Here is a 27,779-nt window from a genome sequence, read left to right as displayed (position 1 = left end):
ATTTGATTAAGTATAAATTGATATTCGATTCAACAAAAAATTTGTTAATTTATTTTAAAAATTTGAATGGTTAACAAAAAATTGAATATGAAATTATAATTCCGGAGCTTTAATGCTGTACGCACCAACGTTGTCAATTTTAACCTTATTTTGTTGTCTTGGCGATAGTTCTCTCCATACTTCTTCTTTAACGTTATCTGGAAAATAAGGAAGAAATCCAATATTGGAATATATGAGGTAATTTTGTGAAAAAATCGGAATAGTTTGTTTCGGAATATGTATCGCACTATTTATCATAGGAGCAAATAAATTGATTTGTACTTCAAAGGTTACTTAGGAAGAAAATTTATGAGCAACAAGACTTATAGTGATAATAACATCTGGTGAAATCATAAAAAAACGCTTTTAACGCAGATCGAACGATTCGAATTGTTTAATTTAAATAGACTCGTGAAAATACGCCTTAAAACAAAGAATATGTTCTGTGATAAAAGCAGTTTAGACTGGTTATAGTAAATAACCTAACCTAGTATGATTTCACCAGATGTTATTATAATAAATCCCATCAGGGCTTAATCGATCAGTCACAATGACGGCACAATTCCACAGATCGATTACTGAATCGATAGAAAAATAAATATTAAAATCACATTACTAATCAGCATTTCACTTCAATATGACCAACTTATAAAAACTAATTATTGAAAAATGCTTTTAACGCAGATCGAACGATTCGAAATGTTTAATTTAAATAGACTCGTGAAAATACGCCTTAAAACAAACAATATGTTCTGTGATAAAAGCAGTTTAGACTGGTTATAGTAAATAACCTAACCTAATATGATTTCACCAGATGTTATTATAATACATCAGATTCAGGGTTTAATCGATCAGTCACTATGAAGACGCAATTCCATAGATCGATAACTGAACCGATAGAAAAATAAATATCAAAATCACATTACTAATCAGCATTTCACTTCAATATGACCAACTTATAAAAACTAATTATTGAAAAACGCTTTTAACGCAGATCGAACGATTCGAAATGTTTAATTTAAATAGACTCGTGAAAATACGCCTTAAAACAAAGAATATGTTCTGTGATAAAAGCAGTTTAGACTGGTTATAGTAAATAACCTAACCTAGTATGATTTCACCAGATGTTATTATAATAAATCCCATCAGGGCTTAGTCGATCAGTCACAATGAAGGCACAATTCCACAGATCGATTACTGAATCGATAGAAAATTGAATATGTGAATCAAATTCCGGATTGGCCGTTCAGCTTATAAAAACTAACGATCGAGAAATCCAGTCAAATCAAACGATTCGAATTGTTTAATTTAAATAGACTCATGAAAATACGCCTTAAAATAAACAATACGTTCTGTGATGAAAGCAATTTCAGACTGGTTACAGCAAATAACCTAATTTTATGTAATCATTATAAACTGAAGAAACGAAAATTTCTACAATTTGGTTTGATCAAATATAGTTTCAAAATATGCAATAATAAGATGAGATGAGGTTGGAATTTGCCGTCTTTCCACATAACAAAGTGAAAATTTATATTCGATTTGATATAGTGGTTCAATTGGTTAAATATAATCTGTAAAAAGTCTAAAAAACGAAGTAATTGTACATTACTCACCATTACATCTGTACGCCAAATCGGACCAAATAATCATTTGTTGCGAGAAACAAAGAACTCCTAACCTTCCTCCTTTATGAGTTGTATCGAACAAATTACCAGAGTCTACAACCATATTTTCCCCATCGAATATTTTCAATCTAATAAGTCCAATAACTGGTCTGTGTATCAAGAACCATCTATATGAAGTCTTTTCTTTCCATCCTTCATTTCTCGGGTCCTTCCAAAGGAGTTTTACTTGATTGGGAGTGTCTCCTGTGTGCCATAATGAATTTCTAAGTACTTCTCCCGGGCCTGTTTCGGAATCAATCACTTTTATCTGAATACCAGGTTCGGCGAACGCTCTAAACGGCTCGGCCTCCCAATATAATTGAGGATGTTTCTTCCACATAACCGCGTAGAATTTCCTATTACTTTGGTAACTACAAAAACAAAAATACATTTTTTTTAATAATAATAATAATAATTCGATCAATATTACCTGAAGATAAATCCGACGTAATCGTCGTCTTCATCAGAATCTACAAAGAAAGTTCCTTCGAAATCTACTCCTGTGAAAGTATCGTGTCCCACAGCTAATCCTGGATCGCTGTTGATCGTTTGTACGATTTCAGCTCCTTGATTGTATATTTCCCAGATCGGATCAGTTTGAGTTTCACCTTCAGGATCCAATACGACCGTTTGGTATTTACTGAAATCAGTCTGGTAAATCAATGAATTCGTAGGACACACGTCCGTTATGTCAGGTACGTGGTCAGCGTCCGTGTCGTTATCGCACTTATCTCCACGTCCGTTTTCTAGAATCAAATAAATACTAGTTTAAAGATTTAAATATATTTTTTTGGGTTTAGTGGTTTATACACTCACTATTAGAATCTAATTGATCCGGATTGTAAACGTAAACACAGTTATCCATGTTATTTGGTACTCCATCTTCATCAATATCATTATCACAAGCGTCCCCCTTTCCATCTCTATCTGTATCTAACTGATTAGGGTTTGCTATATGTTTGCAATTATCGTGATTATCTGGTATTCCATCTCTATAATCAAATAGTTTAATCAGCTGTCGTTATCTATTGATGTCCGGCACAAAAATTGGTTCAATATGTAGCGATAATAATGGCACTAACATCATGAAAGAAGAATTTAGAAATCACACAGTGTCAGTGAGAGTAAAGAAGAATAATCAGACTTGAAATTAGATAGAAAAAGAAACTGACGAAAGGAAAACAAAATCCACAAGTCAACATATATACAAAACAATAAAAAATATGAACAACACAAATTAAAAAGCAATAAAGTTAAAATTATAATAAGGATAGGTAAAAGAAAGACTTTTGGTGCTAATTAGTGCCGTTGAAGATGAAAGGAAGCAAAAGTTGAAAGCAAATGAGATACTATAACTAGACTAAAGTTTACGAAGCATTTATACACTCGTGAGAAAAAAAAACGACTCAAATCGCTTGCTAACGATCAAAAGGAATCATTAACAATGAAAGAGGTTTATAATTAATATTAAAGAAAGTTTCTTCACTGAATCTTGTTCGATGCTATCCCTTTCTTAAATGAGCGCCTCATATATACTCGATAGGATTCAATTCCGGGCTATACGATGGTCAATCCATAGCTTATTCTATGTTTTCATGTGTCATGAGTTATTTGAGACAATTTTTTTACTTTCGAATGTAAACAAGTAATCAAATAGTTTAATTTAATCATTTCACTTACTTATCAGTATCTATGGGAGAATCACAAACATCTCCAACGTTATTCTCATCTATGTCTTCCTGTCCCGGATTGTAGGCTGAAGGACAGTTATCACAAACATCACCTACTCCGTCTCCATCTCTATCGGCTTGATCGTAATTCGGTATTCTAACGCAGTTGTCTCTCTCGTTAATGATTCTATCGTTATCTATATCTTCATCGCAAGCATCACCTTTGCCATCGCCGTCAATATCGCTTTGATCTGGATTTTTTACGTAAGGACAATTGTCACAAACGTCTCCTATGCTATCTCCACCGTCGTAATCGGTGTCTTTTTGATCCGGATTTGCTATCAATGGACAGTTATCCTAATATAATATATAAGTTAATTAATTGTGGAATACACTGTATATAAATGGTGAAAGATTATTAAAAAATAATGAGAAATTGAAAAAAGATCAAATTAGTTACAAATGGATGGAAAAAAAATTTTTTTAGGATATTGATAGACGAATTTTAAGAAACATCTATTTTGAGAGAAGGAGTAAATAACTTTTACTATCCAAAAAAAGAAGAATCCAATTCAAAAGGATGAAAAAAGTGAAGAAAATTAACGAAAACTGATGAATAAGAAAGTCTAGAATTCAAATAATGAATAAGGAGTAATATTGATAAGAAAAAATTATAAGAAAATGATGACGACAGCTAAAAGAAGAAACGAAGAAATTTTACTTAACAAAAGAAAAGAATGACAGTTGAAAGGGTGAAGATAGGGAGTGGAACTAACGTGGATTAAATCAGAGAAAAATTGAAGAAAAATTGTATCTGACTCTTCAAAAGGTGAACTCAAGTAACTTAAAAAGGGTGAAGAAAGAATGAAATTTACCAGAGCTGATGAATGAGAGTTTATAAGATTCAAAAAGTGAATAAGAGAAATAAGGAAAATGGAAATAGATCTAATAACGATTGTTTAATAGAAAAAACGAAGAGATTTTACATAACAAAAGAAAAGAATGACAGTTGAAAGGGTGAAGATAGGGAGTGGAGCTAACGTGGATTAAATCAGAGAAAAATTGAAGAAAAATTGTATCTGACTCTTCAAAAGGTGAACTCAAGTAACTTAAAAAGGGTGAAGAAAGAATGAAATTTACCAGAGCTGATTAATGAGAGTTTATAAGATTCAAAAAGTGAATAAGAGAAATAAGGAAAATGGAAATAGATCTAATAACGATTGTTTAATAGAAAAAAACGAAGAAATTTTACTTAACAAAAGAAAAGAATGACAGTTGAAAGGGTGAAGATAGGGAGTGGAGCTAACGTGGATTAAATCAGAGAAAAATTGAAGAAAAATTGTATCTGACTCTTCAAAAGGTGAACTCAAGTAACTTAAAAAGGGTGAAGAAAGAATGAAATTTACCAGAGCTGATGAATGAGAGTTTATAAGATTCAAAAAGTGAATAAGAGAAATAAGGAAAATGGAAATAGATCTAATAACGATTGTTTAATAGAAAAAACGAAGAAATTTTACTTAACAAAAGAAAAGAATGACAGTTGAAAGGGTGAAGATAGGGAGTGGAGCTAACGTGGATTAAATCAGAGAAAAATTGAAGAAAAATTGTATCTGACTCTTCAAAAGGTAAAGTCTAGTAACTTAAAAAGGGTGAAGAAAGAATGAAATTTACCAGAGCTGATGAATGAGAGTTTATAAGATTCAAAAAGTGAATAAGAGAAATAAGGAAAATGGAAATAGATCTAATGACGATTGTTTAATAGAAAAAACGAAGAGATTTTACATAACAAAAGAGAAGAATATCGGTTAAAAGGGTGAAGATCGAGACTGGCAATAACGTGGACTGAAAAAGGAAAGTTGGAAAGAAGTGGAAAATTATTGTATTTTGACTCTTAAAAAGGTAAAGTTTCTAGTAACTTTAAAAGGGTAAAGAAAGAATAAAATTTATTAGAATTGATGAATTAGAGATAATATGATTCAAAAAGTGAAGTAAAACTTATGAGGAAAAAGATAATAAGGAATATGGACAGTAAGAGTAGATCTAATGACGACTGTTTAATAGAAGAAACCAAGAAATTTCCATTAAAAAAAGAGAAGAATGACAGTTAAAAAGGTGAAGATTGATATTGGAACTAACGAGGATTAAATCAGAAAAAAATTGAAGAAAAATTGTACCTGACTCTTCAAAAGGTGAACTCAAGTAACTTAAAAAGGGTGAAGAAAGAATAAAATTTATTAGAATTGATGAGTTAGAGATAATAGGAATCAAAAAGTGAAGTAAAACTTACGATGAATAAGATAATAAGGAATATGGACAGTAAGACTATGTATATCTAATGACGACTGTTTAATAGAAGAAACCAAGAAATTTCCATTTAAAAAAAAGAGAAGAATGACAGTTAAAAAGGTGAAGATTGATATTGGAACTAACGTGGACTAAATCAGGAAATAAGTGGAAAAGAAAACAGAGAAAATACGAGGAAGCTAACATTGCAGTATCACAAAAAAGGTGAAGAAAAGTTACAAAGTATTGTCTTCCAAGATGAAGGATGCCTTGTAATGTTTTATCTCTTTGAATAGTGAATTCTGACTAGGAGAAGATGACTGAAGATTAAGAGTAGAGAAGAAATTAAGAATTATAACGAACCAATCATTTAGGGATAATGCCGGATCTGCTCGCTTTATATTCAAAGAAGGGGTAGCGGGAGACCAGTTAATAGTAAGTCTACCACCAGACACGAATGACTTTTGCTTTTAATCTGTTACGTAATTAATTTTCTGCTGTGTATATTTTGATTGAATAAATTCCCCACGTGTCAAAGAGGGTAAAAAAGGAATCACAGACGTGAAGAATTCAGCAAGTAACTCACAGACTAATAGTTAAAGAAATTTTGAATACTCAAAATTTAGATTTACCTGATTTTTAACACCGTCATTATCAGGATCATCGTCACAAGCATCGCCAATTCTATCACCATCAGTGTCTTCTTGTCCAGAATTGGGTGTATACTTGCAATTATCCTTCATGGAAAAGATATCAATTGAAATTATTTATAAAGGAAAAAAAAAACTTTCTACAAATGATCAATTGATTATTCAATCACTTACCATTTGACAGAATTTATCATTACATGGTAGTTCTATATCGGGCCATCTATCAAGATCCGTATCTTTGGCACAATATACACCGTTTCCAGCGAAACCTGTATTACATATACAAGCGTATGAATTCCAACCCAAGCTATGACAGGCGGCGTTAATATCACATCTATCCCCACTAGGACAATAGCCTTCTCCTTGAACGCAACCAATGGTTTGATTACCAATAAATCCGTATTCGCAAGGACCGCAGTGGTAAGAACCCTACAGAAAACAGATTATTGAGCACACCGTATAAAAACACACACAAAATAGAATTGTTAAAAATATGTTACTTACCTCTGTATTGATACATTCAGAATGTGGTACGCATACTCTTCCTTCTAAACATTCATCTATATCGATGCATACTTGTCTTCTTCTTTGCGCTTCTTCGATTCCTATACCTTGACTATCAGATTCCGTCCGGAAACCAGGAGGGCACGGGTCGCATCTGTATCCTGGGCGCAAATTATGACAACTGACACGTGGATCGCACGGTTGAACTAAGTCGCACTTATAATTATTAAAATAAATCATTAATATTAGAGGTTAATAACAAAATAGAACAAAGTCGAATTTTCCGAAAGAGAGATGACCGAATCGGGCTCTCACTGGTGCTAAAGATCAACAAGAGCTCAGAGAACCACGTGGAATCGATATGAGTGGGTGAATAGTCAGAAGAAGACTAAAGGCAGCCAACTTTGAACCATAAAGCAGAAGAAAACTAGTAGAAAGATTCGCGTAGGATTGCATAAAAGGAAACTTAGCTTTTGAAGGAAGTTCATGGTGGGTTTGGACGGGCATTTCAATATAAGCAAATATCGAGTTGGTTCTTATTAAATCTAGTGGTGGAGCAGGTCGAACAGATACATAGAAGAAATTTTTAAGAATTACGTCGTTCCATGTACTAGTTTCATCGGCGAAAATTTCATCCTAGTACAGGACAATGCCCGTCTACGTACTGCAGGTTACGTACGTACTTTACAAGATGTCGAAATTGTCGCTATGGATTGACCAGCGCGTAGCTTGGACTTGAATCCCTTCGAGCATTTATGGGATGAACTTAAGAGAAAAGTTTGGGCTAGAAGTCGTGCACCCGCCACGAAATCTGACCGCAAAATGGCTCTCATTGCAGAATGGTAGAGCATCGCACTAGATCAAACTTATTCAATCCATGAAAAAACGATTGGAAGTTGTTATTAGGGCCAGGGGAGGGTGCACTAAATATTGTTCGGTTAATTTCAAATAAATTATCATTTTGTCGAATTTAAGCTAATATTTTTTTACCGTTAATTATATCTCTTTATCATTTCGTTTTCGTTTGATATTTTTTCTTAACCAAACAAATAACACAACTGAGAAAAAAAATGGAAGCTACAGATTTTTTGTTAGGAAACTTTTGACCACAAGCATATGACTTGAGTCGATTTTTTCGCTCACGAGTGTATTGAGCAAAAAATAAATTTTGAAAAATATGAGCTGTAAAATAACAAAAATTTACAAATAGGAGCTAGAACAAATACAAAAAAGATGAACGAAAAATAAAAAGAAAGATTTTGATTTATGACGCTTACTTCATCTATATCTTGACACTTAGTACCGTTCCCTGTAAAACCAGGAGGACAACCTTGGCATTGGTAGTAAGGACTCTCTTCAACAGGCACACAGATAGATCCTAGAAACAAAAAAAATGTAACTTGTTTTTATTATTTCTTTTTCAGCATTCAAAATTCTCCATTGAGTGTATTTTGATCATCATCAAAATTTTAAGTTCTTCAATAAATATAGAAACATCTTCGAGAAATTTGGGTGTGAATTTGAGAAGAAATTTTCTTAAAAATTTTGATATTATTCCTACGAATTGTAAAAAAAAATCTATGTCATCTTTAAAAAATATTTTTATTGAATAATATTGACACATATAAAATCAGTTAATTGCAATTATAAACTAAAACCGACCCTGTATAATATCACTAATTAAAATAAATATCAAAATTATCAATTTTTGAGTATATAATCAGTGGATTCTTCTGAAATTCGTTCATCAATTTTTGTCCACTAAGAACAAACTTAGGGTAATAAGAGAATAATTGACAATATTTTTTTTCGAAATTTACTGAAATGAATGTTGCTAGTAAGAGATAAAGATAGAGATAAAGCAGTTACAGATTTCTTATTACCAGATATTTTATATTTAAACTGTTATTTAGAAATATTTAAAAAAATCAGGTGTTTTCAATAGTTCAAATATTTTATTAATAAATTATATTCCAGAAAAAACCACTGCTTTTGAAACATATTAATACCTCGTTCGTGAATTATAGACAAATCTAGTCATGGTGATGAAAAATGAAAATACATTTTCCAGTTCGGTTTATTTTCTCTTATAATGTTCGTCTCATAGCGGGAACTATTTTAGTTTGTTTGTCAAACAAAATGACAGAAAATGAAACGTTTTGAACTACCGCAGTGACTAAGCTGCCGTAGTCCGGTAGTTTGACCACATCAATATGTTAATAATTCACAAATGAAGTATGATACAGTTTAGATAGAATTTTTGAAACTCTATACTTTTTATACAAAGTGCCCTAAATTGATCTAAGTTAATTTTATTCAACTATTGAAAACAATGTGTAAAGAAAATATATCTATGAGTTTAAAAACTTTCGGAATAAAATGGAATAAAAGAGCAAAACGATTCAATATTTATTCAGATATGTTATATAGATGACTAACAATCCCATCTAGATTGAGAACTGTGAATCAAAAGTTCAGGTATAGGTCATTTTAGGTTGAAAACGCAGCTAGCCGCCATATTGTCATAGAGAACAAATATTGCGTTATTTACATTAAAATTATTATTAATAAAGTTGTTTTATATCCATTTTTATAGCCAATGATATTCATAAATAACAAAGCAATTAAATCTCCATACACAAATGTCAATTACGACAATATTTCGATGTTTTTAATCACGAAATAACCTAATCTATTTGCTGTACCAAAATGTATGTGGACGACATGCTTTAAACGCAAGTTTCAAATTTTCGTTTTTGAGAATTGTGTGTCAAGCATAGTTACGTTTCCCTTCACCCCGCAAATATCAAATAAATGTTGTTTGGGCTCAAATTGCGCTTCAAACACCTGTAGAATTGAGATATATCAACTGAAGAACTATTACTTAGGAAAAATACAATTTTACACGTATAAATTGGAAACGATTGGATTGGCTGGTCTCTCTCATAAACGAGACCACGTACTCTCCAGATTGATCATATGGTGGATAATGAATGAGACAGATGAACGAAAAAGAAGAGTGGGCGCGAAATATTCAGGTAATTTTAATTTTGTTTTTAAGAGTTTAATATATATTTAATTTATGTAAATTACTTTCAAGTATTAAATTCAACTAGCGATAATACAATAATTTATAAAAATATCGAAATATGTATAGTGAAAATTATTCATAGACACACTGTGTACAATCTTATAACCTTGATGATTAATAATTAATTTGTAAACAAAACATCCTTTCCTAAAACGAAAGGAACGCCTTTTCGTATTGATAGTGGATTTGCATTTACCTTGACATTACAATTATGCATATTATTTTCCTATATTGTGTAACATACCTACACAAATGCAACCCACAATGTTTATTTTCACCACTGGACATTATTTGTTGCAGTAACTGTATAATTACAAGGTTATAGAGTGAGAGCTAGTTCCTGACAAAGTGCTTGAAAGCTATACTTCAACATACCTTTAATAGTGTCTAGCTCTAAATCTAGTAACAGTATTGCTGATAACTATCAATTACGGAAGTGAAAACTAGAAAAAATTTATATCTAAAATGTCCAGGGATATGAAAATGAAGAAGTATTGCGCTCAGCACGAGAATTATAAATCAACGTATCTTCCAACGTACAAATTATCTCAAACGTGTATTAAAATGTGGTGTTAGTTCAAGCAAATTAGCTTAAAATCTATACATTTAGTTGTACTTAAACGTGCAAGGTGCTGTTAGTTAATTTTTTTAAAAAATTATTTCTGTTATCTGCATCCAAAGATTTCAAGGATATCCTCTCTAAGTTCCTTCATTGACGAGGTCTGTTCCATACAGGAGCACAACCTATTCCAAAATAAAAGAAAATGTTAATCAACGTCTCAAAAACACGTGACGTAAAAATATAAATATATACAGGAAGTCCTTGATTTTGTTAACTTGCTTATTATCATTTTGTTTGAATGTGGAATAGAAATTTGACAATTGGCAGTTATGTACAACTTTACACATCCTAGATAGAGAGACAGAGAGATTCGTTGGTTAAATTTGGTAGGATAAGGAGGAGGATTTGTTGGTGTGGGCTCTGATATAGGAATTATTCCTCTGCAAGGCTTCAAAATGACAGTTTAACCGTGGGAAGACTAATAGTATTGACAGACTTTCTCCTTGTGGTTCTCAATATACAAAAACCAGTTCAATCTTCGTGAAAATTGGGTTTCGAGCAATTTTTTTTAACATGGCACAATTATAGTCTAAAGCAAGCTGAATAATAGTCTCGAAGGGTACGAAACCGCTAAACTACCCTTGAAATTTGCGAATATACCATGGGAGGAAGGGCATTGGTTTATGGTATTAATTATGGGTACCCTTGGACTTTTCGGGGGCAATTTTTGAAGGCATGATTTTTTACCCACATATTGTATAATAAAAAAATGTAGGTAAGTTTAGTAATTATATAATGTTATAAAGCGGATGCAAGTACATTCACTATATGCGACGGGGGATTCACACAAATTTTTTTCTCATCGTACCATTTTTGAAAATACCCTAAAATCAAATATAAAAACTAATATTATAGTATCAATTTTTCAATTGTTTGTCTCCGAGAATAGGTTTGTGCGTGAAAACAGATTTTCAGTGACATCTGACATTTTGTAGGCTTTACTCAACACCAGCGCCTCTTGTAGTAAAAACAAATCTTCTGTACATAACCTCAAACGTAATAAAGTGTATTCATAACCTCAAATATCTAGAAATCTGAATTCTGACATGAATAAACTGTAGTTCCATGTATATGTGTTTGAATTGTGATATTTCAAATTATATGGAAGTACATTTTTCTAAAATGTATATTGGTCAAACTAGCAGATTATTTTAGAAGAGAATCAATGAAAATAACGATTAAAAATCATGCAAATAAATATCAATTCACGACTTGCCGTTTAAATAAAACTAAATTTTGAATTAAAAAGCCACAATTTATTATCAAATTAGAATCATGTTTTTTACATTCGCAAAATTTTTGATTAAATTTAATACGAAGTATATAAAAAAGCGAAAAATTTCAAACTATTTTTTACCTGGAGCACATGGATTATACTGGCAAGGGTTGATTCTCGTACACGTGAAGCCATCCCCTTCGAAACCCGGCGGACAACGTCCACATTGAGCTCCTCGAATTGTATCCGTACATTGTACGTTAGGAGCGCAAGGATTATCCGCGCAAGTACGTCCTGGAGTGCAAGTATATCCTGAAAATAAAATATATTTACCTTAAATTCGAAAATAAAATGTCACGTATCATAGAAACTAACCTAACATAACCAAAACTTTTAGAAATCTTCAAAATGCTTTTAGAAAAGTCTTCTACAGATACAAGTGAGAGTATCTATTATTCTCTTATCAGCAACTGCAAGTAGTGTCTGTCATTCTGTCATATCTAGTTTTCCTTCCGCCGAAAATTTCGAAAATTTGCTATGGTTAACATGTTAAAGACCGATCACTGATTATCGGACTCGTGTGAAACAAGCTTTAGATTCGGCGTCAAATGCGGGCATTTTGGAGCTTGGAAGCAGTGATAAAAGAAGAATGTTAACAGAAAAATTACAATATACGATGATGGTCTCAGAAACTCAACATTTCTGGAGTCGTAACCTCATTTGGTCGACCACTGCGATACTGGTCTTCGCAGGTCGTACGGCTTCGTTTAAACTCGTTTTTCCAATATTTTACTGTTGATAACGAAGGGGTAGTCTCATCCAGATTAGAATCTAGTTCAACTTGTTGGACTAAAGTCTTTCGAATAAAAGTATAGGCATAATAAAACGATGATCAATTAAGATATAAGAAAGAGAGTACATAAGATAACCAAAATTTAATGAGAATACAAAAAAACCATGAAAAAGTATGAAGATGTAGGCGATGTGTGCAGAATACAAACAATGTTACATACTATATTCTTCATCGAGGTGTTTTAAAGGAAACAAATAGCTCTACCAAATTTAGAGATGTCTTTGAAGGATTAGATTGCATAACATTGCATTAGAGAAGTCAACAAGACACCATCAAGTATTTGCTAACGATCAGATATATCTGGAGTCCCAACTAGGGAAATTGTTAACCTCAATTCGTCTTTTTAGCTTTAAAAGAACGTTTACTTAGGAAACAAGTGGTTTACTCACCGTCACCTACATAACCTCTTGGACACGGTCCACACCTAGGTCCTTGCTCGGTATTATAACATCTAACCCCTTGGAAACAATTCGGCGGATGTGTTTCGCAAGTTGGTACTTTTATAGGTTGAGGTTTGCACAATTCGCATTGTTCGATTAGACGACGTAGATTATCAATTGCTTGAGTTGTAGCTTCGCACCTTTTCACTTCAAAATTAACGCGTTCGATGAGTAGGTTCAGACGATCCAAAATTCCAGCTGTAACAAAAAAAATTCGTTAATTCATACGAATTGTTCGATTTTGTAGTGAACAGGTGTTGTAGGTGGTGAAGATTAGTTAGTAGCGTTTTTCGATATTTCGATATATAAAGATAGTTCTAAACGTACTCTATAAGGTACAGAACCAAAAAATGTTACTCCTTCTTATTCTCTTCTCTACCATGACCATTATGTTACTCCAATTATCAATATGTCAATTAACATGTTTCTCTCTTAGAGGCGCTGCTGAACTTTCCTCCTTTTTACCCTATAGTTAAAACAGAGCTAACCAATATGGCGAAAAGGCTACCAGGGTGTACCAGGCAATGAGGACATACTTAGAATCAGAGCCTTAGGTATGTGGTGTCATATCAAAGACGAGCTGAACGTATGGCTAAAAGATTAGATGGTGTCTTACTGGAGAAATACTCCACACCAACTAAGAAGCCTGTGGAACTTTTAGAGCTGCTCCGTAACAACATTAAACTGATGACAGGTCATATATCACCTTAAAACTATAGGCAGAGAAAGGCGATTGTAGATTCTGCAAACAAAAGTAGCATCATCTGCTCTGCAAATGTCCTGTTCATTTCAGCAAAAGTCTTAGGTACCTCAATGGAGTAGAGCTAACATCTTGGAAAAGAAAGTAGCATCCTCTGCGAGGATTCTATATATTTGAAGGTAGAATATTGAGATGCAAAAAATATGTTTTTAGATATAGGTGCAGTGCTGCTAGAAATCCAAAACGACTGCTAATAAAAACTTTGGTGCACGTTTACCTGCACCTGTAAGGTTTTTTATGCTGCATGATCGGTTCTTGTTCAAATTGCGGCTGAATATCACCAAAAAATTGTCAATTTTTCCTATATCAAGTAGTATATTTTGAACGCTCAAGAATTGAAATAATCAGTCTTCAAGTCGCCAAGAAGCTTAGGAAATGTCTATGCCAACATTTCTCAGCTTGCCCGTCGTCATAACTCTATGTAGGGACGCCATAACATCAAAATAATGAACAAGTTATTGTTGTTATTAAGAAGAAATTGAACATATTTGGGACGTGTTAAGTAAGGCTAAGAAACAGTGGAAAATCGGGCATAATTACTTTGAGATTTGGGATGATCTGCGCAGATTGCTGACTGTTGTTATAAGAGCAGAACTGAAAATTTTATTGTCATTAATTGTCATCAAAAAATTTTTCATACCTTAAAGCATTTTGCGTTAATTTCAATACTAAATCTTGCTCATATTTCATTCTATATGTTACCCAACATGAGGTAATTGAAAACGACAACTAAACAATTATGTTATCCAAAATTGGATAAACAGTTAAAAAAAAAATTACAAACTTACAATCTTCGAGCTGGGATATCAACGGAATATCTCCCCTTTGAGGATCCTCGGATCTCCTCCTGTATGGATCCTCTCCTCCTCTTCTATATTGATCATAATCTGGTTCCTGTGCCTGAACGTTGGGATCATCACTAAGATCGTTATCGTTGAGATAATTTTCGTAATTTTTGCTCAGATTGCTTTGTATGGAAACTGGACATTCATTTCTATTTAATACCATGCGTAAGTCCCGATGATGGCCATCGATTTCTATTTGATATTTTCTTTCGTGATACTGAAACAAAACGTCAAATGAAATTAATTTTATGAGCATGAGATACAATCTACTATATAAAAATAAGTCGGGTTTTCCTTCCTGACGCTATAACTCCAGAACGCACGAACCGATTTCCACGGTTTTGCATTCGTTGGAAAGGTCTCGGGCTCCGTGAGGTTTATAGCAAAGAAAATTCAGGAAAAAATTAAACAGAGAAGCGGGAAAATATTTTTTCACATACAACGCCATCTCTGATACATAGCATGTACTACAAACCAATATTTTAAATAGATGGTGCCGGTGCGTGATACATTGTTTGACAGCTACTCATTGTTCTCTGCTCAGTTAATTTCATGTGACAAACCGGTATTGTGTTCACTGTGAAATTGGAAACCATCAAATCAATCACGTGTATTAGGCAAATTTTTATTCAATTTCAACAGCAGGCAATTGTCTTTAAGGTGGTAAGTTGAACTGTGTAAAAAATACGAACGCTCTTCGCAATTATCATCACTACATGTTTTCCTTCACAACCAATTCAGTTATGGAACAAATACAAAGTCGACATATGTGAACATATCTTGTATCGCTTGCGTATTCAAACGGATAATCCTGACATCCAAATAACCGATGAAATCTACAATGACGGATTGATACTGATTGAGGATCAATGCTTGACTATTGCAAACAAGCTACTGAATGAAGTAGGAATGATTGCGCCAAATAGATCGATGCACGATGCATTCAACCAAGAATTAAATCGAGAGCTGCAATACAATGTTGATACATTGCAGGAATTCGTTCGAAATAATGTGCAGTTGCTGAATGAACAGCAAAAAAAGGATACGAAACATTAATGCAAGCGGTGGACAATAATACTGGTGGTCTATTCTTCCTGGTCGCACCTGGAGGAACAGGGAAAACATTTGTCATTTCATTGATTTTGGCCACTATTCGATCAAGATGTGACATAGCTTTGGCGTTAGCATCATCTGAAATAGCGGCGACTCTTCTCGATAGCGGTCGTTCTGCACATTCTGCGCTTAAGTTGCCACTCAATTCAAACACAATTGATACTCCAACATGCAATATTTCCCGATCCAGTGCAATGGAAAAATTGTTGATGCAATGCAAGCTCATTGTTTGGGATGAGTGCACAATGGCACATAAGAAATCACTTGAAGCACTTAACTCCACACTGAAGGATCTTCGGCGAAATAACAACATCTTTAGCGGCTTGATGATATTGTTGGCAGACGATTTCAGGCAGATGTTGCCAGTAATTCCCCGTGGAACGCCTGCAGATGAATTGAATGCTTGCCTGAAGGCATCACCTTTGTGGAATAACGTAAAAACATTATCGCTAACCACTAATATGAGAGTTCAACTTCAAAATGATCAAAATGCTGCACAATTTTCCAAACAATTGTTAGCTGTTGGAAATGGAAAAGTTCCAGTTGATGCGACATCTGGATTAATTACTCTTACCAACGACTTTTGCCGATTTGTAGACTCTCAATTAGCTCTTATTGAAAATGTTTTCCCAAACATTAGTGAGAATTATCAGAATTAAGCTTGGTTAAGTCAACGAGCAATTCTTGCAGCAGAGAATACTGATGTACACGCACCGAATTTCACCATTCAATCAAAAATTGCTGACTATTTGGTGACATACAAATCTGTTGATTCCATAAATTATCCAACTGAGTTTTTGAATTCTCTGGAGTTACCAGGATTTCCACCACATAACTTGCAACTCAAAGTTGGTACAGTTATTGTGATATTGCGTTATTTGAATCCACCGCGACTTTGCAAAGGTACTCGACTTTCGGTAAAAGACTTATGCCGAATTTGATTGAGGCAACCATTATTAACGGAAAGTACGCAGGTGAAAATGTATGTATTCCTCGAATGATTCCGACTGATCTTCCGTTTGATTTCAAACGATTGCAATTTCCAGTTCGCCTTGCGTTCGCAATGACAAGTGTGAAGTTAAGTGCTTCAAGTGATTTCTTATGTGCCATTGTGCATTGCATCAACAATTTTCCCGTTGCACTGGATCGGGAAGTATTGCACGTTGGAGTACCAATTGTGTTTAAATTGAGTGGCAACTTAAGCGCAGAATGTGCAGTACTACCGCCATCTAGAAGAGTCGCCGCAATTCCAGATGATGCTAACGCCGCCAAAGCTATGTCACATCTTGATCGACTTATATTGGTTATATTGGTTTGTAGTACATGCTATGTATCAGAGATAAAACTGTATGTGAAAAAAGATTTTCCCGCTTTTCTGTTGGAATTTTTCCTGAATTTTCTTTGCTATAAACCTCACGGAGCCCGAGACCTTTCCAACGAATGCTAAACCGTGGAAATCGGTTCGTGCGTTCTGGAGTTATAGCGTCAGGAAGGAAAACCCGACTTATTTTATATAGTTATTTGAATATAAAATATTAGTTTTTCCACTTACAACTTCTAATTTGGGATGATTGTGTGTTTGGTGCATCTCCTTTAACGTTTTAGGTAAAGCTACCATACCGTAAGAATCGCAATCTAAATATAAAGTGGCGTGTGCCCCAGGTTGTATTTGATTAATTTCTAATATAAGAGATTTGATAATTGTATCTTCGTCTAGAGGATCTACCGTAAAATGTTGTGATCTTTTTCGGCCATCTTCTAAAGTTTCAACAATCACTAAAACCGATTTAATTATGTTATGATTATTAATTTTACGGAATGATTCATTTTACTACCTTTTTTAACTTTCCTATCTAAAAGAAGAGCAAATTTGTTGTTACTATTCGGAAAGTCAACTGCGAATAGAGTTTCCAGCAAACCCCTGGATCTCTTTCTCGGTTTTATATGCCTTAAGGATACTATGAATTGGTCATCGTTTATCACACCTTCTAGTTCTTTGGTTTTTCCTGTAAACAAAGATGAGAATTTCATTAGAAAATATATTATTACTTGGTTCAAAATTTTTCAAATTCAATTACACAAAATATTGATTAGATATATGAAGTTGCTTCACATGTGATGAGCATTTTTGCACGTGTTACATCACAGAAAACCAGGTGCTTCAATTCATCCTATCAATCTATTCTTTAATAACCGAATCGCTCATTTCAAACCAGTAAACTTTGGTTCTAAACTCGGTCTAAATATTCCAATACTCTACCATAGTTGTCTAACGCCTATAGAGAAGGATTATGTTCAATCTTGTCAGCTCTAATTCAATAATTCCTAAAGTGGTCCAGGTGAATCTCCAAGGATGCATTGTAGACTCGATAAGCCTATAAGTAAATGTCTATCAATTAGATCTGATCTTCATATCTTTTGACGCCTTTTGAGAACATAACAGAAACGCATCAGAAGGAGATGTACTGAAACTATGAAGAAAAACGGTGGAAACGTCTGATCTAGACTCTCTTTCCCTTGGCGACAAGATGTTCATGACTGTGTTGACAGTCTTGGTAATTTTGGGGTTACCAATACTTTATTCTAGATACCTCTTATCAACTTTTGAATCAAACTGTAGAAGAATCTTCGGTAGATAATATCCATAGCGACGCAATGCACACTATGACATGATAAATTAATAAGACGTTCCATAAACGACTAATTTATTATATTGTTGTGCAAAGAGCAGGGTTATACTATTCTCAAATTACCTTTTTAGTATTGTATATTTAACCCTATAGAGTTAATATGGGCAAACGTAAAATTATAATGTAACCAGTCTCGAGTAATGACTAAAGAGGTTGTAGAACTCGTAAAGAAAGTTCTAGCAGCAGACCGCCAAGAATTTTAGAGAAACTGTGTTGAATATGTTATCAAAGAAGAAGATTAGTATGTGGTATCTCTTTACAATCCAACATAATTCAATCAAATGGTGACTCTTCTAACTACCATGATTATTTTTAAAGATACTTTGGAATTGAAATGTTTTTTGTTTTATTGGCAAAGAATTTATTTTCTTCTATGATTTTTGCTTTGAAATTTCGTTTTTCTCAAGAAAAAACGGATGGATGGGGTACAAAATCGGCCCAATTCACTGGTATCCCATTTAAACCAAACTCCCTTACGGACAGTTACATTTTACTCGTCTATTCACGTTTTATAATTTAATATTCATTTGTAGCAAGGTATGATAATGATTTTTTTCCAAGTTCCAAGTAAAACTACAATTAAATGCATCTATCTATTATAATGATTCGATTACATTTTAAAGAATACGAAGTATTTATAAAAATAATAAATTTTTAAAATGAGGTGTCTACGTCTATGTTAGATAAACCAAACAAAATGTTCGGTGAGGATTTTTATAATCTGCAATTGATATTGGAAGAACTATACCTTCAGGTGAACTGTTTAGCTTCAGTCTCTGAAGACGATAACTTGGTTATCGAAACGGTTCCTGAAATTCCAACTTAGTTTAAAGAGGTGCCAAGTATAGTCTAAGGTGCCTATAGGTGCCAAGTCCGTTCTAATAAAGTGCCAAATAGTTATTAGCCGCATAACTTTAGTAAGAACTTTTAATTGTCGAATAAATGTCCACAGTTTCTTTAAATTTGTTTTGTTTAAATCCGAACTAACTAATAAGTATTTGTCGATTTATTATGTACTCAACAAATAGGTTGGTAACACTATGAAAGATGCCTATATAGCAATCGTCCATGTATTGAATAAGGAAAGAAATAAGCAAAAAAACGTTTCTATAATCTGTGTTTATGACAACTATCTATGCTTAGTTAAATTTGCACATGTTTTGTTAAGGTTATGTTGAAGTAGTCGCTAGTTGGAGAAATATGTGTCGGTTTGAAAATTATAGTTTATATTGAAGATAATTAATAAGAAAGGAAAAAGAAAACGGTCAAAAAATAATAAATAATAAACTCGTTCTTTTGGAATTTCCTCAATCAATACCTCATCAACAAACCATTTTTGATGTATAATATTTTAGGTAAAGTTTCTACTAAACTCTTTAATCGACAGTTGTTACTACCCAATAACTTATTTGGAAAATAACTCGATTTATTCGGAGGTTTGATTTATCAGAAGGTGAAGAAACCGAATTTTTGGTTATTCGGTAAATAATAGTTAGTAGGTACTTTATTAGGAAGTGAAGAAATCCGGCCTAAGAGATACAGTAGTTGTAAGCAGACTACGTATTGTGCACAGTCGACAAAACACAAAATGTCTGTTTAATTGCGTATAAAAAACCTTATATTAAATATCCATTACTTCAAAATATGTATATGAATTTTGTCATCGAGTTGTAGAGGAAAATTGCATAATCAATCGTTTTTAAAAATATATCATGACCTAAATATCAACTTAAAAGTCTTTGGGTGGAGAAAAGCGTATCTATTCTAGTCTTTGGCATTGATTCATTTTTTTTTCTTTGAACTAGACTGTTTTGTTTTTCGGTGAGTCAACTTTGTAGTGTTGATAGCTATTATTTTTAATTGCTTCACAATTTTATATACTTAATAAATGAATCAACGCATAGGTAATTTTAGTTCTCACATATCCGGATGTGTGTAATAAAAACTCAATTTACAGTTGTTCTTATTTATTATAAGATTGACAGAAATAAACTGCTATTTTCGTAAAGTTGCACCTCGGCGTTTAGGCCGGACGTTGAAACTAATATTGCCTACTTAAAAATCTTGTCTTGCCTCGCAAAAAAAGTCGAACGAATAATTATTAAGTTACAGACTACAGACTACACCCTCGTATTATGGTATAATAGATAACATTTCACTTATATCTCAGTTATTAACCAGATACTTAGATAAAACAGTTTTTAGGGACATTTCGTTCGTATATGAATTCAGTTGGTATTCCTGTAATGTGTTTACACTATTGACACCATTAACCGGTCTGTTAGGTCCTGTATAGAAAGTAAACAACCTCCCTTGGGGTCTTCTGGTTACCAGTCTCATATATTTTTGTTTATGTGTGAGTTTTATTGTATTTCTTAACTTCTTAATTTAAATCTATGATGACAGTGACTTCGACCCCTACTCTGTTATTGAAGATGATGACTTTGTTGATAAACTGACTGCTAGTGAACCCGAAGAAATAAAACAAAATGACAAGAACTCTGCCAAAGAGGGTACAGATACATTTGATGAATTCTGCCTTTGTACCTTTTGATGGAGAAAATTCGAAACTCTCCAAGAGATATTTGCAGATGCTCGTGAAGAATCTAATCAAACCACGGCTGTATGAAATTCCAATTATTCAAAGAGGAAGTCTATAGCAAAATTAAACCAATATGCAACATGCACGGAATCAAATATTATTATTAGAATAGTCGTTTACAAAGTAGAAGGCACTTTCCAGTAAATCTGCCCGCAAATTATTGCGAAAGGTGGGAAAAGATTATAAAGATTTGATTTGAAATGGCAAGTGATTGTGCATATTTTTGCATTGTAAAATATTGAGGTCTTAACTAATTCTGAACGTTGAGTAGGTAGGTAAAGGTTGTGCTCCGCGTTCCTAAGTGGAAATTGGAGAAGCGTGCTTACGAATTCAAAGATGATTTTTAATATTTTAAAGAAGTCTGGGAATCTCTGCAGAATATCCAGCTACAGATGAAGACGAGCCTCCAAGGAAACTTCTTATAAGGCTGCAATGTGTGGAAAAATTCGTTCAATGCTTTGTAGGGAGTTTACTGGCTAGAAAAGCAATTTTTCTGTTATGGATATAGAAAATTTTCTGAATTTAAATTAAAAACATAAAAGGTCCACGAGACTATTATTTTCTGATACTTTGGTAGTAATAATTATCTTTATCTAACTGTTCCAACAATATTTCCATTTTCAACTCAGTCATTTAAACATAAAAGCCTGGCACAATCCTTGATGCCGGTGGGTTGCATACTGAGGAAATACCTCGCCATCGCGTCTCAAGATGGAAAACTGAGAGTCCACAACTATAGTATACTAGGAACAAATGTTGTATATTTTGCCTTCTTACCAGTTGTTCTTTCACTCTTTTTCTTATTTCACTATTTTAACTTTAGTCAATAGCAGATTTTTCAGATAAATGTGACAAATCTCAACAAGCTTTACACAAAGTTTCAACTTGCTGCTTGGATCAATTTTATTTTAGTACAGCTCGAACGATGACGCAGTCAAATTGTTTTGAACAATGTCTCAAATAAAGAAACCATCACATTAGAAGAAGTACAAACAACCATAAAGAAACTAAAGAATAGAAAATCACCAGGTACAGCCAATATCCCAAATGAACTACTGAAGAACGGGGGCCCTGAAATCGAAAAAGAATTAATAAAACTGTACAATAAAATAGAAAGAACTGGAGTAATACCCGAAGAATGGAGAACTAGTATAACTATACCTATATACAAGAAAGGTTTAAAATTAGATCCGAAGAATTACAGAGGCATAACGCTACTTAGTAGTGTGTTAAAGTTATTTACCAAGATACTTGCAAATAAGATAACTGCTAAGGTAGGCATCTCAGAAGAGCAACAAGGTTTCCGCCCAAACAGATCCACTATAGACGCAATATTTATATTACGCCAGTTGATAGAGAAATCCATAGAATACAATAAACCCATGTACACATGCTTCGTAGATCTAAAGCAAGCATTCGATAGAGTAAAACTCAACGATGTAATCCACCGACTAAACCAAAAAGGCGTCAAGAAGCATTATACAAATCTAGTAAGGCAACTTAACATCAACACCAAAACAAGAATAAAAACAGACTGTGGGCTAACAAGAGAACTCAAAGTCTCATCCGGCATAAGACAGGAAGATAGCCTCAGCCCATGCCTTTTCAACGTAATAATGGACCAAATAATTGAGAGCGTAAACGAAGTTAATGCAGGATTCGAAATGAATAACCGTCGCCTGAGAATCCTTTGCTACGCAGATGACGCTATACTTATAGCTGAAAATGAAGACGATCTACAACGCCTCCTTCATAAATTTAACCTGACGGCACAGACACTTAACATGCAAATCTCATGCGAGAAAACACAAAGCATGGTAATATCCAAAGACCCAATAAGATGCAAGTTGGTAGTAAATGAGCGCATTATAGAGCAAGTAATGAATTTCAACTACTTGGGCGTAGAAACAACGAGAAGCAGAAACATAACGGACGAGGTAGATAAGCAGATCAAGAAAGCAACTAGAATATCGGGATATTTACGGGACATTATATGGAGAAATAAACATATGAGCATAGAAAGTAAGACGCGAATCTACAAGACCTGTATCAGACCCATACTAACCTATGCCGCAGAAACAAGGGCAGACACAACACAAACAAAGAGAAAAATGAGAACAGCAGAGATGAAGATATTACGAACAATAAAGGGTACCACACTCCACGATAGAATACCCAACACAGATACCTTAAGAGAACTGGGAGTACAAGATGTCGTTAGATGGGTAAGAGCAAGACGCCGCCAATGGAGAGACCATGTAGAACGAATGGCTCCAGAACGGATTGCCAAATGGGCCAAAACACAGAAACCAGATACAAGACGCCCAATCGGTAGGCCCCCAAAACGCTGGTACGATAGCTGGACATCGGCGTCACAAGAGGGCAGATGACAGACCTGACAGGACCTCGTCCTACTACAAGAAGAAGAATGTCTCAAATAGACAATTGCGCTAATATTGACTAAAGAAGGATTAACACCGACACAATTCAAAAACAGAATAGAAGCTGTTCACTTGTGGACTTGTGTTCATTTTGTTCAACAATGAAAAACTAGAAGGTGACCCACGTGACGGTGACTACTCCAGAAGACTCCAGTTATTGGAAGAAATAATTATAAGTGACCGGCGCCTAAAAACAAAAGATATTGACACACAGACTGGAATTTTCAAAACAAGTCCTCTAAGAATCCTAAATGAGCATTTACATATGACAAAAATTAGTGCAAGATGGTCGCTTCGAATTCACAGCGTAGTGCAAAACCAACATCGCTTTGCAACGAGAACCAAGAATGTGTAATCCAATCAAAAGCAAAGGTAACGAAAAGTGCAAAAAAAATGATGACTACTATATTTTGGAACTGCGACTGACTTTAAGGAATCAAATACAACCGTGAGCATTCCATATTACTCTGACTTATTGAGGCAGTTACGTCAAAAAATTAACAAAAAAACGCGCGGCAAAATCAGCCGAGATGTGCGCTTGCGCTCCAAGATAATGCTTCAGTCCACACTGCTTCGATTTCCAAAGCTACTGTACACAGATATTGAACATCCACCATATAGCCTTGATCTGGTCCCCGTTGGATTATTTTTTGTTCGCAAAGCTGAACGCCAAGTGTGAAATATTTAACAGCGACTGTTGCAAATGCACTTGCGTCAGACGTTTGGAAAATGTGTGAAAATAAAGTTTTTTTCTATTTATTACCTTTCCCTCTATGTTAGGACAGGAGTTCATGCATTGCAATACGTATATTTTCAAATTTTTATTGACTTATTGTCTTCAAATCTTTACTCCAAATGATAGCGTCAAAAGCTGGTAAATTATACCGAGGATCCAAAATAAAATCAACGGTATAAATACAAATTGTTTTTTAGTAATGTTTTTGATAGCATTTGATTTCGAGTTGTCTGAAAGCTCATAAAAAGCTGTTCATCCACTTGATTTCGGTTAGCAATTAACGGATTGATTGATGCAATAACCATTCGCAATGTAGCATGTTTTCTCTTGTAGTTGTTTTGTTCTAGGATTCTAGGATAATAGTAGTAGATACACGCGCCAATATTAAAGAAAGCTAGCAGGCTACTCAGTATTATACAGCTTTAAAAAACAGGTTCCAATAAAATTCACTTAGTATTTTCCATCTGCTAGACCTTTACCGAGATTCTCGTGTAAAATTTAAGGACTTTTCAAATATTTATTTAATATTGACGGTTTTTTTTATTGTAAACTTGTTGTGAACCGGACTATGATCCAATTTATTTAATGGTTTGAGCTATGATATCACTTTACAACCGAGTGCAATTCCTATAATTTTAAAGTTAAAAATAAACGTCGAAAAGTGATACTAGTCCAAGAAAATGGGTCCTCAAAAGCTGATTTGTCAGTATAAGTCACTTTCAACCCGCGTAGTTGTAAAAGAATTGATTTAAAGTTTTTTTTCTGAATTTCAAATAAGCGGTTAAAGTTCTTAAATATTATTAAATCTTATATATTAAAAAAATTGATGATTTCCATTCCGAGTCCGTTCAGGCGTTCTATCCAACCGATTTGCTTAATTTTTTGTTTCAATGAAAGGTATTGATGTACAGATCAGCCATCAACCATCGGATTCCATCTAATTTTCACCATTCTCAAATTATACTCAAATGCGATTTCCCCCTGTACATTACTTATGGGAGTTTTTCACATACACACGTTCTATCCTCAATATCTCAGGTTCTATTCAGGATAGAGACTTCGTTTTGGTTTAAAAACACTCGCTGAAACACCTTTTTTCTTTTGAGTTTTTGAACACTTAAATCGGTTGAGCTGGAGAGGAGCTAGACGCGGACATTCAATGTGGAGTTATGGATTTTTGTGGGTTTTTGGCAATTTTTTTACATTCAAAGATCTATATCTCAGATTCTAATATAGCTACAGAGTTAGTTTTGGTTTGAGAACACTCGCTGAAACACCTTCTTTCTTTTTAGTTTTGAACACTTAAATTGGTTGAGTTGGAGAGGGGCTAGGCGTGGACATTCAATGTGGAGTTATGGATTTTTGTGGGTTTTTGGCAATTTTTTTACATTCAAAGATCTATATCTCAGATTCTAATATAGCTACAGAGTTAGTTTTGGTTTGAGAACACTCGCTGAAACACCTTCTTTCTTTTTAGTTTTGAACACTTAAATTGGTTGAGTTGGAGAGGGGCTAGGCGTGGACATTCAATGTGGAGTTATGGATTTTTGTGGGTTTTTGGCAATTTTTTTACATTCAAAGATCTATATCTCAGATTCTAATATAGCTACAGAGTTAGTTTTGGCTTAAGATATATTATTGAAAATATTCAAGATAATTAACATTAACAAAAATCAATTGTGTATAATTTTTTTGTGAATTTTCATTTTTTCGAGTGATTCAAGGAAATATTAGGTGTGCTGAAAAGTTCATAGGCTGTCGCATAGATATTAAATCCGTATGAATTTCAAATGTTAATAAAGCTCAAAAAATACCTTTGAGGGTATCGATAAATATAATTAGGACTTTGCCTCGGGAAAATAAACGACTTTTTCCTATTTTCGGACATCAAGAAGATGCTCGATGAACAGAACTTTTGCGCCGATGAAAAGGTCTTATAAAAATGGTATAACATATTTAAAAATATTGATAAAATTCAATCAAATCGCTAAAAATCAATAAATAAACATATCAAATGATTTTTTTTTCAAAATGTTTATTTTATGTCTAGATGAACTGAAAAATATATGAATTTCGATTGACGCTTTCCAAAAAATTTATAAATTATTGAAAGAAATGCGTTTATGATAATATTTATAAAACCATAAAACCACTTAATTAATCTTAAAGTTAGATTATTTTTCCAAAAATCCATCGCCAAATAAATATTTACAAATAAAACACTCAAAAACGTTGATTTTTAAATTTTCTAGAACCAAAAAACGAGAAGAATGCAAAGGTATAGAATATAATTATTTCATTTCAATTTTTTAATAATTTCGGTGATTTTTATGGCAGATTTCCCACTGCCATACAATAATAATAACAATTTTATAATAAATTTTCATGTGTCGAAAATAACAAACTGCAGAACATTTTTTTTTTCTTGATAAATAGACTTGATTTCAGGTCATTTTTAATAAGAAATTAATTTCAAAAAACATCCTATGTCAACCTGAATTTTGATACTTAGCTATATAAATAGGAAAAACCACATGAAAATAGAATTATTATCCTGAAAATATATAATAATATATACTAAAAAAAAAGGATAAATAGATTCTGACCAAACAGAAACTAAACATCAAAACATATTTTCATATGTAAAAGGACTTTCTCAACAACTATTGAATTATTTCAATAAATAAATTAATATGAGTAATGAAGGACCTAATGCATAATCAAAATATTTTACTAAACTACAATCTAAAAGCCCAAAAACACAAGAAATAATATTACATATCAATTACCTTGTAATGATTGTGGCGCTACTTATATAGGACAGACATATCTGAATTTAGAAAATAGATTAAAAGATCATAAATAGGATAAAAAAATAAAACTGCATTAACAAATCATGAAATATCAAAAAGAGTATGAATTCAGTTATAGAATTCAAGAAAAAAAAATTTAGAAACGGTTACCACACATGATAATGATAGAAAGATCTAAATAATTTGAGTAAAATTGATAGTTTCAATTTAAAAAATTTAAAGCAATTACGAATAATTTAATTGATGTCTGCTACATATTCTAGGAATGTAACAACTAAAGAAAAATTATGTTTTGTGGTAACCACATATTTTTATATTAAATATTCATATTTTTATAAAGACCGAAATATATCAAAACTTCACTTTTTACTTTTTTTTGAAACAAATTTTCCATAAAAAAATACCTTAAATTAAGTCTATAAAGAAGTCTAACAGGAAATTTGGTTTTTTTTTAGATCAATGTTATTAATTATCGAAAATTTCACACGAAAAAAAATCTTACCTGCATCCAATAAAACAGAATCAGTTAAATAAATAAAACAAGTAATAATAAAAATCGTAGTAACGGCCCCACACCCCATCTTCAACACTTCCTCGCACTAAACTCGCCGTTGACCACCGAGAATTATCTTGCCAATCGGATCGGACTGGTACAAGTCAACTGTTACTGGACATCAACATTCACGGCTCGGTTCGATCTCGTGAGATCTCTATTGGGACATGAACGAGATGCTTGTGGGCTAC

The 27,779-nt window shown here is 33.3% G+C and overlaps 1 protein-coding gene across 1 annotated transcript; it reads right to left on the bottom strand.

Moving 5' to 3' along the window:
• Position 1: 1 nt before the first annotated feature.
• LOC130446295 (cartilage oligomeric matrix protein) lies at positions 2-27,779 on the bottom strand. The gene is made up of 15 exons (XM_056782454.1): positions 27,538-27,779; positions 17,589-17,759; positions 17,306-17,529; positions 14,584-14,857; positions 12,985-13,233; positions 11,884-12,054; positions 8,091-8,191; positions 6,814-7,029; positions 6,484-6,738; positions 6,292-6,396; positions 3,387-3,733; positions 2,523-2,698; positions 2,137-2,452; positions 1,656-2,077; positions 2-197 (listed from the first exon to the last, which is right to left on the bottom strand). Exons 1-15 carry the CDS (start codon positions 27,614-27,616, stop codon positions 94-96), a joined length of 3,210 nt encoding a protein of 1,069 aa, XP_056638432.1. The 5' UTR covers positions 27,617-27,779; the 3' UTR covers positions 2-93.

This window comes from Diorhabda sublineata, chromosome 7, assembly GCF_026230105.1.
Source record: "Diorhabda sublineata isolate icDioSubl1.1 chromosome 7, icDioSubl1.1, whole genome shotgun sequence".
In the NCBI taxonomy this organism is placed as follows: domain Eukaryota; kingdom Metazoa; phylum Arthropoda; class Insecta; order Coleoptera; family Chrysomelidae; genus Diorhabda; species Diorhabda sublineata.
Note: the sequence above shows the minus strand (reverse complement) of the source record. Positions and strands in the feature narration are given on the sequence as shown.